The following is an 18,791-nucleotide window of genomic DNA, read 5'->3' on the forward strand; positions in this document are numbered from 1 at the left end:
TTGGCTAGTGATAAATTTATTTTACTCCGATCACCCTTAACACCTTTAAAATGAGATTAAAATTACAATAGTTTTATATCAACTATTAAAAATCGTTAAGGAAATGTCTTTCCAAAAAATATAGGGATTAAAGAGATTTAAACAGAAGTGGGAGTTGATAGAATTAAGGAAACAGCTGTTCCAACTGATAATCCCCGAACAACACATAAGATGGCAGCACCATCAAGGGCAGAGCTACAATTTTACATCATTTCCATTAGGTGTATACAACATATATACCTCAACAAAGCCACACCAACAAATTTCTCCATTCACACTTGCCTCTCACGGTTGCAAACTGCACCAAAACAGCTTTGCTAACATGGCTTGCACAGATGGGCAATTATGTCCCCTATATATAACAAAGTCTTAAGACTTCTGGTGAGTCTTTACATATAATTTTTTATTAAATAAACAGCTGGATACAATAATTTTGGTGGTGGCTCTAACCTGCACCTCACTGACATACAAAACAAAATTCATGGCTGCCCACTCAGCTTCATTACTTTTTCATTACTTTCATGACCACCAATCCATTTTCATTACTTTCTTAGCCTGTAGACATCCTACAAAACATATATTGCACACATCTCCACCTTTTCCTCCTCTGTCTCTCTGTCCATCTCATCTTTTCATCTCTTCCACCACACTCTCCCTATTTCTCTATTTCTTCCTCCTCCCTCTCTTGTCCATATCCTCTGGCCCTTCCCTCTGACCATATTTCCCTCCCCCTCTCTCTGTTTACATCCTCCAAACCCTCTCTCTGACCATCTCCTTCTCATCCTCTCTGTACAACTCCTCACTCCCCCTGTGTTACATCTCCTCCTCTTCTCTCACTGTACATTCCACTTTTCTGTATTCATCTTCTCCTCTCTCTCTCTGTTCCACTGTTCATGTCTTACTGTCCTTATTTCTTTCCATCTCATTCTACCCCTTCCATCTGACATATTCCCCCCCCCCCCCCCCCAAATCTCCCTCTGTCCTTTTCTTCCTCCCCTCTCACAATGGCCATTTCCTCCTGCTCCCATCTTCTTACTGAAACAGGGAGTCATGAACAGAATTATATTCTTATTATGGCTAACTGTGGATCTGAACAGATGTGTTAAGGGACTGCTGATATGGTGAATTAGGATTCGGGTATTGCACAAGCAAAACTAGACCTTTAACACATGAATGGTTGTGGCATGACTTTTGCATGCCATTGCTGACAGTATAGGCAACAGCACTCAAACAGAATCAGTGCAACTACAGAGAGCCTTGTGCAATGCAGTGCAGTGGCAACTAATTTCGGGAAAGTTTCTGGCAGGGCTATGCCAGGCAAAGACCAAGGTACAAACTCTGCTGGAACTATCTGAGCTTCCAGAAGGAAATATAATGTTATTGCACAATCACCTTGCAACAGTGGAGGTTATCACTGCCCACATCTGGCTCCATGTACTAACACAATTACCTGCAGCAAGCACCAACAGCAGATATGAATGCTGTGTGATACAGTTGTATGAACTGAAGTGTGAAACTTTATGGAAATTTGTACATCTGAAAACAAACAAGATTCTGTTAGTTATGCCAGATAGGAAGCCCCATGCACTCACGGCAGCAGATGAGCTGGGCCAATACCAGAGAGTGCAGACTGTGATATACTCCTCCACAGTGGACCAGACTATCATGGGCATATGCAAAATGGAACTATTCCTTGGTAGAGAGAAATGGACACGTGCCCAAGCATATCTTTGCAACACATGATTGAAATTATGGAACAGAGTGATACTGCCAAATGGATCACTGTGTGACATATCAGGACAGACTTTTCTGCTACCAATTACAATAACAAGGTCTACAACTCTGAACCCAATGTGTCTTCTGTTGTATCTATCCAATAATACTTCTGAAATCTTGCCAGCAAAGTACCTAATCTATATGAATGCTACCACTGATCCTGCCACACATAGTTCTCTCAACAAGCTACTAGCAGCACAAGGTGGGCAATATTGTTCCACCACATTCAGTAGTATTGGAGAAGGTATCAGCACACAGTCATCAGCACACCATCAGCAAAGAGCCATCTGCTCACCATATTTCCCAGTTTATTACCTACCAACTGAATGGATCAACCACATAATTTAACCAAAGTTATGGAGCATTCTGCTTGTACCTGTCACCATATGGTGTGTAATGGAATGTGTAGGTAAAAGGACAGACAGTGTGTAAAGTATAAATAGTGGTGTAAGGAAGAAGAACACACAGTGCATAAAAGGTAAATAGTGATTTTAATAGTTCACAGGTTCAGCAGAAGTGTAGAATTCAGAGGACTGAAGGAAAGGAGGAGTGTCGAAGACAGAGCTTCAGGCAGCCCATAACAACCAGACAAGTGTTTGTGGGTCAGACACTTACAGAATTCTGCAGCTAGGCCTGAATAATGCAGCACAGCATATGGCAATATAGTATTCTGTCATCAATGGCTGATGATGTAGCTATGTAGTGTAACACAAAGTGCATAGTTCAGAATAACACAGGAGCCTGTCACAACAAACACGATTGCATGGAGTATAAAGGTTCCCAGCTCAGCTTCATTCCTTCAGCATGGTAACTTTGTCCAGGGCACCAGCCTTAGATAAAATGTACAACTAAACTCCTCCAACTCATCAAGCAGCATCACCAACTATACTCTGTCTAAAGTTAAACTCTGTCCGAAGAGGTCTTAGTAATAAACCTGACGTAAACATACACAAATGCAATGATTGGTCAGCAGCCACAGCTCTCATACACTGGTGTTGTTCTGCTCTTGGAAGTAGGTCCAACCTATGTAATAGTTATCTTATTACTATGCCACTGTAAATGAAACTTTAAGACATTTGGATGTACTAACAGCCATCAATGTTTTCCTTAATCATATTGTAGCAATGTAATTTTTTCTTGAAAAATCCTGTACAGTCACAGTCTCTGCAAGTGGAAATTGTGCTCTGATTGCTTAGCTGCCCATTGTTGTTGTTGTGGTCTTCAGTCCTGAGACTGGTTTGATGCAGCTCTCCATGCTACTCTATCCTGTGCAAGCTTCTTCATCTCCCAGTACCTACTGCAACCTACATCCTTCTGAATCTGCTTAGTGTATTCATCTCTTGGTCTCCCTCTACGATTTTTACCCTCCATGCTGCCCTCCAATTCTAAATTTGTGAGCCCTTGATGCCTCAAAACATGTCCTACCAACCGATCCCTTCTTCTAATCAAACTGTGCCACAAACATCTCTTCTCCCCAATCCTATTCAATACCTCCTCATTAGTTACGTGATCTACCCACCTTATCTTCAGCATTCTTCTGTAGCACCACATTTCGAAAGCTTCTATTCTCTTCTTGTCCAAACTAGTTATCATCCATGTTTTACTTCCATACATGGCTACACTCCATACAAATACTTTCAGAAACGACTTCCTGACACTTAAATCTATGCCATCTGCCCATATGTACTGCAAAAATGGATGACACTGCTTCCTGTTTCATAGTGGAATGTGTGTGGAACACAGTAAATGGGAAGAAACAAGTTGCTCTTAATGTTTTTCAGAAGATTACAAACAAAAATCAGCTTTGACATTTTTTGGGAAACAGTATGTGTGGTGTCACCGCCAGACACCACACTTGCTAGGTGGTAGCTTTAAATCGGTCGCGGTCCATTAGTACATGTCGGACCCACGTGTCGCCACTGTGTGATCACAGACCGAGCGCCACCACAAGGCAGGTCTCAAGATACGGAATAGACACGCCCCAGTTGTACGCACGACGTAGCTAGCGACTATACTGATGAAGCCTCGCTCCCTTGCCGAGCCAATAGTTAGAATAGCCTTCAGCTAAGTCAATGGCTACGACCTAGCAAGGCGCCATTAGTAACATTGCATGTATCTAAAGAGTCTCACTTGTATCGCCACAATCTCCAGATGTACCAAAAGGATGGATTAAAGTTAAGTATTCCAGAAGCTACGTACTTTTCTTTATAGCATTCATTACGTATCCTGTTTCAGACCTCACGCCATCCAGCTTTAACTTAGCGCGTCCCTTTCGGCTGCCTCTCATTGTGTCTAGGCTGTCTTGTCTAGACACAACAATTTTTGGTGACGAGGATGGGATAAGGGTCTTGTTCTTTCTAATTGCTTACATTTACTTGGGTCATGGCTTTGCCAGATGTACTGTCCGAATTTTATCACTTGCAGAATCAGCAAACGCAGGCGTTATTGGATGCCTTTGGACAGCTCGTCCAGGGTCAACGTGCACTGCAAAACAATGCGGTAGCCGCCGCTCCACCGCTACCGCAGCCACAACTCGCAGTTGCACCGCCTTTTAGGCCGTTTGACCCAGCTCAGGAAACATGGACGGAGCGGTCACGCCAGTTTGGATTTCATCTCGCCGCCTACAGAATTCAAGGTAACGAGCGGCAGCCTCATTTATTGGTGTGTGTAGGGGTGCAAACGTACCGTGTGATAGTGAAATTATTTCCCCGACGTGACGTAGCAACTCTGTCCTACGAAGAACTTTTGTCTGCTTTAGATGCCTATTTCAAGGAAACAGTTAATGTAGTTGCAAAAAGGTATACTTTCTTTCGTACGAAACGTACGGCCGGTCAAACTAATAGGGAGTGGGTTGCAACATTGCAAGGCCTTACAAGGGATTGTGCATTTGAGTGTGAATGTGGACTCCCTTATTCAGATACTATGGTACATGATGCAATAGCACAGAACGTTTCTGATGTTCGCATACGGGAACAGATTTTGAAACTAGTTAATCCCTCCCTTCAACAAGTGATAGACATATTGGATAGACAAGACACGCTTGACTTTGCACAGGAATCTTTTGAAACTTTGCCGGCAGTGTGTCACATTAACCGGCCCGCCGGGCGCGCTGCACGTCCCGGTAAACTGCCCTCGCACACGTCCGCGCAGCTGCCACCACGCTCTAAACCAGGTGTGCTGCGACAGCACACAAATGCAGTGAAATCATGCCCGCGGTGTGCTACTAGACATTCGCGTGAAAATTGCCCGTCACGCCAAGCTATTTGCTTTTTCTGTAATAAGAAAGGACATGTTCAAAGTGTTTGCCAGAAAAGGCTCAGATCAGACAATCACAACCATTCCAGGCCCTTTGCTTCACGCCGGAATCGAACCAAGAATACTCAGGCTCGTGAACCTTCGCCCATGGACATTCATGTAGTTAATTCCACTCCCTCCAGTGCCACTTTCTCTAACAGTGACTGTGTTCGTCCCACACAAAGTGTGCGTCGACGTCGCCGGAAATCACGTCAATTAGCAAGTGATGCTGTACCTGTATCAGTTCAAATTGCACGAGACAGTCGCTCTTGTCATCAGCAGGACAATAAACTTTTTGTAGATTTGGACTTTAATGGCAAGGTCATACCATTCCAGCTCGATACCGGGGCTGCAGTTTCATTGATCAATCACGACACGTACAAACAACTGGGCAAACCTCCGTTGCGTGCCGCAAATGTTCAGTTAAATAGTTATTCAGGTCAGAATATCCCTGTGTTAGGACAGTGCACTCTTCTTGCAACATACAAGGGACAAACAAAACTTGTGTCATTTTACGTTCTTCATTCTTCTTCTGCAGTGAACTTGTTTGGTTTAGATTTATTTCAATTGTTTAACATGTCTATAGTAAATCAGGTCCTATCAATGAATCAGACTGTGCCTTCAGACAGTGTTTCTCGTCTGTGTGAAGAATTTGCAGACATTTTTGCACCGGGCTTAGGTTGCACTAAAAACTATGAAGCACATTTGGAACTGAAAGTCAACGCGCAACCGAAATTTTTCAGAGCTCGCAATGTTCCTCACGCATTGCGTGATGAGGTCACAAGAACATTACACGATTTAGAATCACAAGGTGTAATTGAACGTGTGCAAGCTTCTCTCTGGGCCTGACCCTTAGTAATTTTGCCGAAACCTTCTGGAAAATTGAGACTTTGTGTGGACTTCAAGGCAACAGTGAATCAACAACTCGTGATTGCAACTTTTCCCTTACCCCGCCCGGAAGATCTTTTTGATAAACTGTGCCCGGGTAAATACTTTTCGAAGTTGGACCTAGCAGATGCGTACTTGCAAATCCCAGTGGACACCGAATCCCAGCCCGTCTTGGTGGTTAACACGCATCTTGGTTTGTACCGATTCAAAAGACTGCCATTCGGGTGTGCATCTGCCCCTGCATTGTTTCAGCAATATTTACAGACTGTTTGTGGGTCGGTCCCTACTGCTGCAAACTATCTGGACGATATTGTGATCTCCGGAAAGACAGCAGATGAGCATTTAGCACACCTACGAACATTATTTCAAGTGTTGCGACAAAATGGTCTTCGCTTGCGGAAGGACAAATGTGTATTTTTTGCTTGTGACTTACCATATCTGGGACATGTCATAAATGCACAAGGCATACATCCCAGTCCAGAGCACCTCCGTGCCATACAAGACTTGCCTTCGCCACAGAATTTGAAGCAGCTACAGAGTGTGTTGGGTAAAATTAACTATTATCATCGCTTTCTGCGCAATGCCTCTTCCATTTCAGCTCCGCTTCATCGCTTACGCCGTAAAGGTGTTCCGTTCGTCTGGACGACGGAATGCGAACGCGCCTTTCGCCAGTTGAAATCGGCGTTGCTTTCAAATACTTGCCTTACACCATTCGATCGCCAGAAACCCCTTTTGTTGATGGTAGATGCATCGGATTTCAGGATCGGTGCTGTGCTTGCGCACAAAGATGGATCGCATGATCGCCCTATTGCCTTTGCGTCAAAATTGCTCTCGTCTGCACAAAGAAATTATTCACAAATTGAGAAAGAAGCTTTGGCTCTCGTGTTTGGTGTTACTAAGTTCCATGATTTCTTGTATGGTCGTCACTTTACCATCATCACAGACCACAAACCTTTGACGTCGCTTTTTCATCCGAACAAGCCTGTACCTCCGCGTACAGTGCAGAAATTTATTCGCTGGTCTATTTTCCTCTCGCAGTACCGCTACGATATCTTGTATCAGTCCACAGCTAAGCACGGAAACGCCGATGCGTTGTCCCGTTTGCCTGTTGCTGAAGATAGAGCATTCGATTCTTCCGAACTTGCTTGCATGTTCATTGATGCGGCAACTGATGACATGGTCGAATCGTTTCCGATTGATTTTCGTCGTGTAGCTACAGCCACAGCTGCTGACCCGGTCCTTGCTACCGTTTTGCGTTTTGTTGCTACGAAATGGCCTTTGTCAAAGTCTCAGATCGTGGATCCGTTGGTTCGCCGATTTTTTGCTCATAAGGAGAGACTTTTTGTACGACGTGGTGTTTTGTTGTTGCGTTCTGATAATGATCAGTCCAGAGTCATGGTCCCACGTTCGTTACAGTCCTCTGTTTTACGGCTTCTTCACCAAGGACATTGGGGTATCGTGCGAACGAAACAACTTGCTCGTCAGCACTGTACTTGTTTCGGAATCGATGCTGCGATTACGAATATGTGTTCTTCTTGCATGGCGTGTGCCGAACAACAATCCGCACCGCCGCGGAAAGTCTTTGCATGGCCAAAAGCCACTTCCCCTTGGCAACGCTTGCACATCGATTTTGCTGGTCCATTCTGGAATGCTCGATGGTTGGTTCTGATAGATGCCTTCAGTAATTTTCCTTTTGTTGTCCGGATGTCTTCCACGACGTCCTCTGCCACCATCCAAGCGTTGTCTGCTATCTTTTGCATTGAAGGTCTTCTGCAGACTATTGTTTCCGACAATGGCCCACAATTCATGTCCGCAGAATTTCAGTCATTCTGCCAGGCCAATGGTATTCAACATCTGACATCCGCGCCGCAGTCAAACGGTGCCGGTGAACAATTGGTCCAGACTTTCATGTCACAGATGTTGAAGTTGAAAGAGTCGCATTCTCGGGAGGACGCGTTGTTGCTCTTTTTGTCATCGTATCGCTCTCAGCCACGAGATGGTCGCTCGCCGGCTGAGTTGCTCCACGGTCGTCCTCATCGAACCTTGATGTCTTTGCTGCACCCACCACATCAGGTTCCTGTGCAGCGGCAGACTCCTGCTTTTGTTCCAGGCGACGTTGTATTCTATGGCAACTTTCGCGGTTCACGGCGTTGGCTCGCAGGGTGCGTTCTTCGCTGCCTCGGCCGCGCGATGTATTTGGTTTTGGGGGCCTCTGGTGAGGTGCGTCGGCATCTCAATCAGCTGGGCCTCTGTCGTCGCACGGGTTCTGCCAGTCAGCGCCCTGGGGACCCATCTACTGGCTCGCCTCATCACCAGGTGTTACCGACGCTGCCTTCCATTTTGCCCCATGGCGACGCGTTGCCGCCGCCGCCGCCGCTGCCGCCACCGCCGCCGCCTGTTCTCCCGCCAGCGCCGCCTGCAGTGGACGCTTCGCTGCAGCCGCCAAGCGCCTCCCTGGGTCACGCGCCGCCGATCGCTTCCCGTGACCAGCTGTCCTCCCCCATGGAACTCTTGCCCGCTCCGGACCACATGACGTCATCGCGCGTCGGATACCCCGACGCAATTGCGGTCAACCCTTCGGCCCCTCCTGTCTCTTTACGGGCGCATGCACCGCATGTTGACGTGCACCGTGGACTAGGTTTTCAGGCATTTCCTAGATCCCCTCGGACCGAATGGCCCGGTGCGGGTGACACAGCCTCACCTGTTGTTAGGCTCCCCAGCTCATCACATACGTCAACATGGGGTCCTCCCCATGGCGGGCGTAAGCCTTATAACACGACCGTTCGCCGATTTGCGGGGGAGCAATGTGGTGTCACCGCCAGACACCACACTTGCTAGGTGGTAGCTTTAAATCGGCCGCGGTCCATTAGTACATGTCGGACCCGCGTGTTGCCACTGTGTGATTGCAGACCGAGCGCCACCACAAGGCAGGTCTCGAGATACGGAATAGACTCGCCCCAGTTGTACGGGCGACGTAGCTAGCGACTATACTGATGAAGCCTCGCTCCCTTGCCGAGCCAATAGTTAGAATAGCCTTCAGCTAAGTCAATGGCTACGACCTAGCAAGGCGCCATTAGTAACATTGCATGTATCTAAAGAGTCTCACTTGTATCGTCACAATCTCCAGATGTACCAAAAGGATGGATTAAAGTTAAGTATTCCAGAAGCTACGAACTTTTCTTTATAGCATTCATTACATATCCTTCTTCTCATAGTGTCTAGGCTGTCTTGTCTAGACACAACAGTATGTAATAAATATAAAGAAGGATTTACAAATCCCATGTGTGGCATAATCAGTAGCGTCGAAGATTGATAATCCTGTTGGTCAGTGGGTGGTGGTACGAATCTCATTGAGATCTACTATGTTTTTTGTTCTCTTTGAATATCTAAATCTTTTAAGCATGAAATATATCAGATATATGCTAATTAACTCATACTTAACCATCATAGTTTCAAGCAAAATACATGTCTTCTAGTTTCTAATTGCATATCGCATGCAAAATTCTGGCTGTCATTGCAATTACACATTCTTAATTATTGATATTTTATAACAGATTGTTAAAGATTTTGAAGTTAAGAAAACATTACACAATTAAACTTTTTGGAGAAAAAATGAAAAAAATACTCTTTGTTTGAATATTTCCATAGTTTTGTACGGTAGATGTGATCTCACCCAAGGCAGAGTGATAAGCGTCATAGAAATGTGGGAAAAAATAATTTTCATGGTGTTGAGCACACTGTACGTGCTCCATTTTTACAGTTCTCACCCTAACACTGCAATCTGAATCCTAAAGAATTGATCTGGAGACAAGCTAAGAGATTTGTGCAAGAAATAAAAGGACATTAAGCTGCCAAATGTACTGGAACTAATGCATGAAGCTTTGTGATGAACACAAAAGTACTGAAACGTACAGTATTCCTGAGAGTTCAATATGGAAGGAGTTCAAAGGTTACCAGATGACTGACTGTAATATCTTCAGTGGCTTCAATATTTAACTATGCGGTGAAATCCCAGCTGTGTGCTTTTACACCACACATAGCTCATGCAGAAAAATTACTCTTGTTGAAGTTAGCAATTTTCATCACCCTTGTTTTTAATTACAGTATTATGTTAGCTAAGATTAAGAGCATGCTATGTTTTCCATCAGGTCACCTAACAAGTGTATTGCCTGAGATTTACCATTATTTCCTTCTGTTCAAAAATTAAATGACATTCAAGGCTGTATTGTTCTCTGCCTATCTCTTTTTACATGTTTACTATAACAGGGTGTATACGGGGACAAGGAAAAAAAATTCCCGGATTATTCCCGGATTTCTCCCGGATATCCCGTTTAAAAAATATGCTTTTTCCCAGACGAAAATATTTTTCTGTGCTAAGTGACAGTAGGTTTTCCGCAGATTTTCCCTCAGAACTGTAAAACTTATCAATCCTTTGAATGGTTAACGTTTTATATAATCGCGTACAACTTCCCGAAAAAAAAAGAAAAGACGGAGCAGAGAAGTTTTGGAGAGACTTTTAATAAAAAAAAAAAAAAAAAGGAAAGAAGTTTTGGAAAGACCTTTCGTTTGCAGCAACATATACGCTGCTTATTTTCGCATTACGAAAATATAAATTCGAATTGCACCAAACACAGCGCGTTAGTTTCCGGAACATTGCAACCGAGGTTGCAATGTCCTTTTGTAAGCGAGTCATATTTCAAGCCACGAGATCTCACCAGCCGATGACAGCAGCTATTCAGAGCATAGGACACGTGTTATAGTCAGCCAATAGCAAGATCACTGGTTACATAGCGCGAACACACAAGAGGAAAAGTTAACGGTTTAATGTACACACATTAATGTACACAGTACTGTATATCTACAAGAAAAGCTAAACTTTCACATATAATATTGGTCTCTAAGATTAACACGCTACAATAGAAGCTAAGCTTTCACATGTAATATTGATCTTTTTTTGCGTGTGTTACACTTTAAGATACATCACACAAATGTGCCAGTAAATTTAAAATTATGACATAAATGCCTTGGCTCAAAATTCTTGTAAGTGGCTGGTCCTCAAACTGTTCAGTTTCAAACGCTCTGTGATTTACCATCCCACTTTCTCGCACGTAACATAATTCATCTTGCGTAAAAAGAATTTTACTTTGAAAGTAACACTTTTCTAACCACCGTTCGCAATACTGTTAGAAATAGGTTCGATTTACCAGTTGCCAGAGAGCGCCAGAAAACTCATTATTGTGCGTGTGCAACTGCAGTGGTGTAGGAAGCCCGCACGTTCGTGTGTATAAAGCACTAAGAGAGCTTACATTACACCATAAAAGAAACAGGGCATCAGAGGATACTCCAAAGATCATCGAAATTTTGTAAACCATACTAAAATGCATAATTCGGCTTGAAATGCAAATTGGCTTTTTTGTGGGATTTAAATTTTCTTGGAGTACCAGTACTCTACGATCTCATGTTTGGTTCTTTAAAAAAATGGTTCAAATGGCTCTGAGCACTATGGGACTTAACATCTATGGTCATCAGTCCCCTAGAACTTAGAACTACTTAAACCTAACTAACCTAAGGACATCACACAACACCCAGTCATCACGAGGCAGAGAAAATCCCTGACCCCACCGGGAATCAATTGGTTCTTTATTATGGCATAATGCGATACACGGCAGAAGATGACAACGTGCACTTGAAATTCAGCGAACAGTTGGAACTAGCCAATACTGTAGAATGAAACACTTCGTTTCAAATAAAATTATTGCCTCAGCGGAATTTCTTTAACGAACTTGCAAAAATAACGTCATTCTTCTGCAAGGCGATTAATGCTTGACTGCTACTAACTTGGAAATAAAATAAAATCAGAAAACTGAAATTAATAATATATTTTTGCCCTCCGTAATTATGTGAATGTATTTTAATTCACTTGATAGCTCCCGGCCACAGAAATCCGTTTTTGTTTTCATTTGACGTGGGAGCTGTACACGAAGAGAAGCAGCGAAATCACTTAACGTAAAGACGGGTCACGTGGAGACTAGCCCCATCCCCACTACAACTCAGACAACTCTGGGCAAGCGCGAATCTGGCAGCTAGGGCGCGTGATAAAAATGTTTCTCGTTTGCATCTGGCTGCTTGCTGCTGCTACTGATACAGCTTACAGCCAAACTTCAAATAGCGGGAAGTGGGAGAAGGTACTGCTTATACGCGAGTCAAATGCGCTTGCACAACAGACCGCTGGCAACTGGTCAAACGAAGCTAAGGTGAACAGCTGTGACATCATTCTCATAGCAAGCAGTTTATTGCTACGAAGAATTAATCTGCGCCCTACGGCCTTTGAAATATTTTTACTATCTGCTGACACTTGTGCGTGCACGGTGTTTTGTTGTCATAAATTGCACATTTCCTATGCCACTAAAGTTTTATTTTTCTCCCTCTCATTTATATTTTATTGCTGCAGTATCATTCTCCAGTAGCAGGATACAGTAACATTCTTTGCTAGAGAATCAATTCTGCAGTCAAAATTACAAAAATTTAACTGAAAGCTAAAACAATGAAAAATTCCCGGAATTCCGAAAAATTCCCGGGTTTTTCCCGGTTTTCTCCCGGATGAAAAAATTCCTGGGTTTTTCCCAGATTTCCCGGGTTGTATACACCCTGTATAATTGTTTGCATCACTGCAGGTCAGTTGGACCAGGTGGCTCGCCAGTGCTGTCCAAGTTAATTGTGGTGGTGAAGCTGTTGTCCCATATTATCGCTGTGTCGATACATGCATAACGCATAGCATAAACCATGTCCTCATTATCGTACTTGACTGTAGTCTATACAGTTTGGCTTCTGCTCCAAATGAAACAATATCCAATGAGGTTCCAGCAAACATGGAAGAAGAAATAGTGTAATGTTTACATGACACATATACAGAGTATAGCTGGAACTGCTGAACTACAAATCATTAGCAAGCCCCGATTGTTACAAGCTTTGAATTGCACCCACCAAGGCAAGACTGGGGTGCACTCAGCCCTTGTAGGAGGAGGAGGAGATTAGTGTTTAACATACTCAGCACTTTTGAGGCCAATTGAGGAGCTATTCGAATGAGAAGTAGCAGCTCTGATCAGAAAAACTGATAACAGCTGAGACAGCAGTATGACCACAAGAACCCTCTGTATCTGCATCCAGTGATGCCAACTGGCTGAGGGTGACACAGCAGCTGGTCAGTACATCAGACCTTCCAAGGTCTGTTCTGATGGAGAGGAGAGGCAAGACCGCCCAGTGGGTTCTATCACCTGATTCCCCCGCCAGTCTCTGAGGGTGGGTTTGACATGAGACCTGTGCATTTATCATCACCACACAGAACACAGGCAATACTCAACTGTCACCCTGATTGACATTAGTCACTAAACTGACAAGGCAAACTGCATCAGTAAAGTCACCGTCTGCTGCAAGCAACTTTGTAACTAGGTTCAAACTTTCAGAGATTTCTATTCCTTTGCTTTACATAGACAACTTATTTAAAAACGCTTTGAACCAGAACTGCAGATTATAGATTATATCGAAATAATAAATGCAGAGTCAACATAGAAATTATTTTTACATAAATAAATGTGAAGAATGAAAGTACTGGTATCAAATAATAATGTCCAAGGTCTTTGAATATATATATATATGTGTGTGTGTGTGTGTGTGTGTGTGTGTGCAAGATGTTTAGTTATAAACTCTATGTAACATTTTTACTGAATGCGTGTGCATAACAAGTATGTTAATTATTTTATATGTATTTTTCTAAAGAATATTTCTTGAGACAACAAACAGCAATCAAAGTGTACAAAATACGCTTGCATTTTTGTCTGAAATTTAACATAATGAAAAATATGTTTGAGTGCATAATGGATTAAACCTGATTTTTTTAGTTAGCTTATCAGAGTGCTGCCACCATTTCAATCTATTGTCAACTTGATAACCAATTACTTTACACATTAACTTTCATCAAATAACTGTTTCAATCTGTTATCAACGTGAGGACCAATTATTTTATACATTAAATTTCATCTACTAATTGGTCGACAGTATCTTTTTCAGAGACACAAAAAGAGTTTTTATTCTTTTGTACTGTTTAAGATAAATTTTTTGTAAGATTAAAGAATGAAACTGTCTGTTGTAGACTAATTACAAGCCTCTCCAACTCGCTGTGTCTGACATGGCTGAGTTCCTGTCTTTGATCAGAACCCTTCTATCATTGGCAAAAATAACAAATGTTTAAAGACTTTTAATGATATAGTTAAATGACAGGAGTGGACCAATATCAAACCTTTGGAGACATACTGAGTATTATCACTAACCTTGTCAGGAGTTACATTTTCGCCAAGCATAACAAATATTACAATGCTGAAAAATGTTGACAGTCGAGTAACAAACATGCCCATTGACAGAGTGACAGCTCGAATGTATTGCATAATCCTTATAGCATTCATTTCCTTCCTGCAAATTCAAAGAACATGGATGCTAAATGGAAATTCAAAGAACATTCATGCTACAACATATGATGAAAATGCATTAAACTGTTTATAATTACTTCACCAAACACAGTTTGGTGACGAAATTCCAAAATAAAACACATACATTACAGAATGAATGAGAAAGTGTTCTGTTATGTTAAATGGTATTTAGGTACTTCACACACTGAAAAAATGTTGCTCATATAATCAGATTTTAATATACAATAAACATAATCTCCACAAATCAGAAAACACCATGTCATCTCTATGGCAAAATACAGCACAAGAATATTGGGCTGACGAGAACCAGGTGATGAAGAATGAGGCAGAAGTTTTTGAGGTTCTGGAGAATGTGCATAGAGTGTCATCAATGAATGTAAACCATGTGAGGAGTTTGGGATTCTGGGAGGTTAGGAAGGAATCCTATAGATTAGAGGTAGTCAACCCATTTTATCTACTGCCCAGTTTTGTATCTCTATTAGCAGTCAAATTTCCTAACTGCCCAGTGATTCCACAGTAATGGTGATCTGTAAGGTATGTAAGTAACTTTACTTTATAAAATTTGTAACCAGAGTTACAGCAAATTAAAGCATGTACTAATAATTACTTACCAAATACTTTAAGTAATAATTTTATGGAAACTTAATCAAAATGTTTATAAAACCTCTATCGCCCACAGGCCACTGTGAACACTGGAATGCCCACTAGGGGGCAGCAAGGATTGGGTTGACTACCTCTGCTCTACATGGTCCACAGATATGTTGCATAGGATGGTCCCATGTGGATGCCCATTGCTGTACCCTGGATTTGTTTGTAGATGATGCATTTAACGGTGAAGCAGTTGTGAGTGAGAATATAGCTGGTCATGGTGAGCAGGAAGGAGGTTGTCAGTTTGTAGTCACTCAGGCATGGAGAGAGGTAGTATTCAATAGCAGCAAGGCCATGGGCATTAGGGGTGTCAGTGTACAGGGAGGTGGCCTCAACAGTGAAGGGCAGGGGGCTATGTGGTAAAGGAACAGGAACTTTGGAGAGTCAGTGGAGGAAATGGTTGGTGTCTTTTACATAAGAGGGTAGGTTATGGTTAACAGGCTGAAGGTGTTGGCCAGCGATAGCAGAGGTTCTCTCAGTGAGAGCATAGTAACTGGCCACAATGGAGCATCCTTGGTGGTTGGGTTTATGAACTTAAGCAAGCATGTAGAAGGTGGGGGTGAGGGGAGTGGCATGGGTGAGGAGAGAGATAAACTCAGGAGAGCTTTTGGGATGGACCTAAGGATTTGAAGAGAGACCAGAGATCCTGTTTGATTTCTGGAATGAAGTCATTGTAACAGGGTTGGTAGGTGGATGAATCTGACAGCTGGCAGAGTCCTCCCACCAGGTAATCCCTGCAGTTCAAAACCATAGTATTGGAGCCTTTGTTGGCAGGTAGGATTATAATGTTGGGATCAGTTTTTAAGCAATGGATTGTGGTTCTGTCTCCAGATGTAAGGGTAGCTTCCATGTTGCGAGATTTTGTGGATGATGGTGGGGCAAGGTCTGAGGTTGAGAAATTCTGGAATGTTAACAGGGAGTGATTCTTGGGCAGTGAAGGTGGTTCACAGTTAGATGGAGGAGTGAACTGAGTCAGACAGAGTGCAACATTGGCTTTTAGTTGAATCTGATTGATAGGGTTGGTTTTCACTGTGGCAATTGGGAGAAGGAGAGAAGGTCTTTAGTATGACCAGTGGGGCAAAAGGTAAAGCCTTTGGAAAGAGCTGATACTTCTGTGGAACTAAAGCTTTAGGGGGAAAGGTTCATGATTATGTTCTGGGTCTGTATAAGTTCTAGATTTTGTAAGGTGGGGGGAAGGAGTTTCTGAGATGTGGTAAATGTAGTAGGTCAGTGAGGCAGGGTTTATCAGCTTTGAGGGGATTTGGGGGATGTTCGCAGGTTAGTGTAGACACAGAGGATAGTGGTAATCCAAGGTGGGAGTAGGAGGTGAACAGGTTGGAGAGTTTTTTGAGGTGACATTGTGCATCCTGCTCTAGTTCCTGGAGGCAAGAGTTTCATTGTGAGACACAGATCCAGGAAGTTGGGATTGCAGAGTTGGAGAATTTTACAGATAGGGAGGAAATATTGCATGGAGGTTTGGGGCTCATTACATGTTTTTGCAGAATTAAGTTGTTGAGGGCTATGGGTTGACTGGATTTGAAGAGAGATAGAGGTTACTGTGGAAGGAGGGGTTGTAATGAGAGAAGGGTAATTTGATGGGAAGACCATTTCGGGGGATTTCACTGATTTAGACAACAACAAAGTAGTGTGTGGGACTGGTCTCTGGCTAGGGATAAGGAAACCTTTCTGTATTAGTGCATATGGAAGGAGCAAGGATCCACGTGGAGACAAAATGCATAAAAATACATAAATTATGTAAACACATGAGCAGAAAGACTCATAAAAATACGTGAAATACTTGAAAATACATGGGAAAAGTCATAAAAAGGATGGAACAGATGAATTATGGGGAAAATAGGTGAAACCTGAGGGATTGGTGCTAGCAGTGAATTGTGGAAATGAACTGTGAAAACACAATGAGATCAAAGAGAAAAATAAATAACAAGATAATAATGTGGGATGTGGGATGCTGGTCAGTGGGTGGACATGTAACAAGGAAGGGGACAAAAAAATGGTTCAAATGGCTCTGAGCACTATGGGACTTAACTTCTGAGGTCATCAGTCCTCTAGAACTTAGAACTACTTAAACCTAACTAACCTAAGGACATCACACACATCCATGCCAGAGGCAGGATTCGAACCTGCGACCGTAGCGGTCACACGGTTCCAGACTGTAGTGCCTAGAACCGCTTGGCCACCCCGGGCTGGCAAGGAAGGGGACAGCAGATTTAAATGGATTAGGTGAGTTTAGTATGAGCATGCTGGAATACGAGAAGAGAAAGAGAAAGGGGTTGCAGGTTGGTAGTTAGGATTCAACAAGTTAGTGTAGCACAGGAAGGTATAGAAAATAACATGGAAAATACACGAGAGTGTGGCAGGAAGAGTGATAAATTGGTAGGTCTAGGGTTAATTATATCAGTGGGAATAATGTGGGACATGATATGCAACACCAGCGATCACAGTGGTCACATAGAAATGTGTTGTACATGGACAAGAGAGTTGAAACAGTGTGACTTGTAAGTCAGAGCATGTGAGATTCAGAGGGTGACATGTACAACACAGGAAAGAATAGAAAGAAAAGGATGGTCACTGAATAAACTAATGCATTAGAGAATAGTAACAAAAGTAAACAGCACTGGGTTGCAGGATGGAAGAAAAGCTGCTAGGAAAATACAGGCAATGCAAAATCCAGGATGGAATAATGAAATTATTATGTAAAGGACAGGATGGAATAATGAAATTATTATGTAAAGGACAGATTGCTACTCACTATGTAGAGGAGATGTTGAGTCACATACAACCACACCAGAATGACTGCTGTACATCCTAGTTTTTGACCAAAAGGTGGTATATGTGGTAAGGTCTTATGGGACCAAACTACTTAGGTCATCGTCCCTAAGCCTACACACTACTTAATCTAACTTAATCTAACTTACGCTATGGGCAACACACACACCCATTCCCAAGGGAGGACTCGCACCTCCGACGGGGCCAGCAGCACAGACCATGACAAAGTGCCTCAGACTGTGTGGCTACCCCCGCAGCGACCAAAAGGCCTTCTTCTAAAGTATAAAACAAACTCATTCATGCAAGCACAGCTCACACACACATATGACCATTGTCTCTGGCTACTGAGGCCAGATTGTGAGCATCTGCACCTGAAGGGAGAAACAATCTGTGGGTGGTAAGGTTATGGAGGAGGGCTGGGATGGGGAGGCACAAGGATAGTAGGGCAGGAGTGGAGGATGGTGCGGTACTGCTTGTGGGAGCATCCAGGAATGTGGTGGGGACAGGTTAGAGACACTAGGTGCATTAGGGAGATTTGAGGGAGGGGGAGGAGAGAGGAAAAGCAAGAAGCAGGGGAGGGGAAAAATACTAGTGGTTGCATTGTTGAAATAGAAGGCTGTGTAGTGCTGGCAGCATGCAGGAGTGTGGTGGGGACCGGGTAGACCAACTAGGTACAGTCAGGAGGTCTGAGGGGGGAGTAGGGGTGGGGGGTTGGATATAGAGGAAAAGGAAGGAAATAGAGAAGAGGAAAAAAGACTACTGGGTGCATTGGTGAAACACAAGGCTATTTAGTGCCAGAGTGAGAGCAGGAATGGGGATAGGTGCGTGAAGGGCAGGAATTAGTGAAGGCTCAGCCCAGCGGGATTACAGGAACAT

The 18,791-nt window shown here is 43.2% G+C and overlaps 1 protein-coding gene across 3 annotated transcripts in view; it reads right to left on the reverse strand.

Moving 5' to 3' along the window:
• Nucleotides 1-18,791, reverse strand: part of LOC126458056 (probable multidrug resistance-associated protein lethal(2)03659) — a 475,280-nt gene that overhangs the window by 267,541 nt on the left and 188,948 nt on the right. For all 3 annotated transcript variants that reach the window (XR_007585566.1, XM_050094853.1, XM_050094854.1), the window contains one exon: nt 14,325-14,463. Coding sequence is in view for 2 of the 3 variants with exons in the window: in XM_050094853.1 (XP_049950810.1) it covers nt 14,325-14,463 (139 nt within the window). In the remaining variant the exon portion in view is untranslated. The remainder of the gene's footprint in view (nt 1-14,324; nt 14,464-18,791) is intronic.

The sequence above is a fragment of the Schistocerca serialis genome, chromosome 2 (assembly GCF_023864345.2).
Source record: "Schistocerca serialis cubense isolate TAMUIC-IGC-003099 chromosome 2, iqSchSeri2.2, whole genome shotgun sequence".
Taxonomy (NCBI): domain Eukaryota; kingdom Metazoa; phylum Arthropoda; class Insecta; order Orthoptera; family Acrididae; genus Schistocerca; species Schistocerca serialis.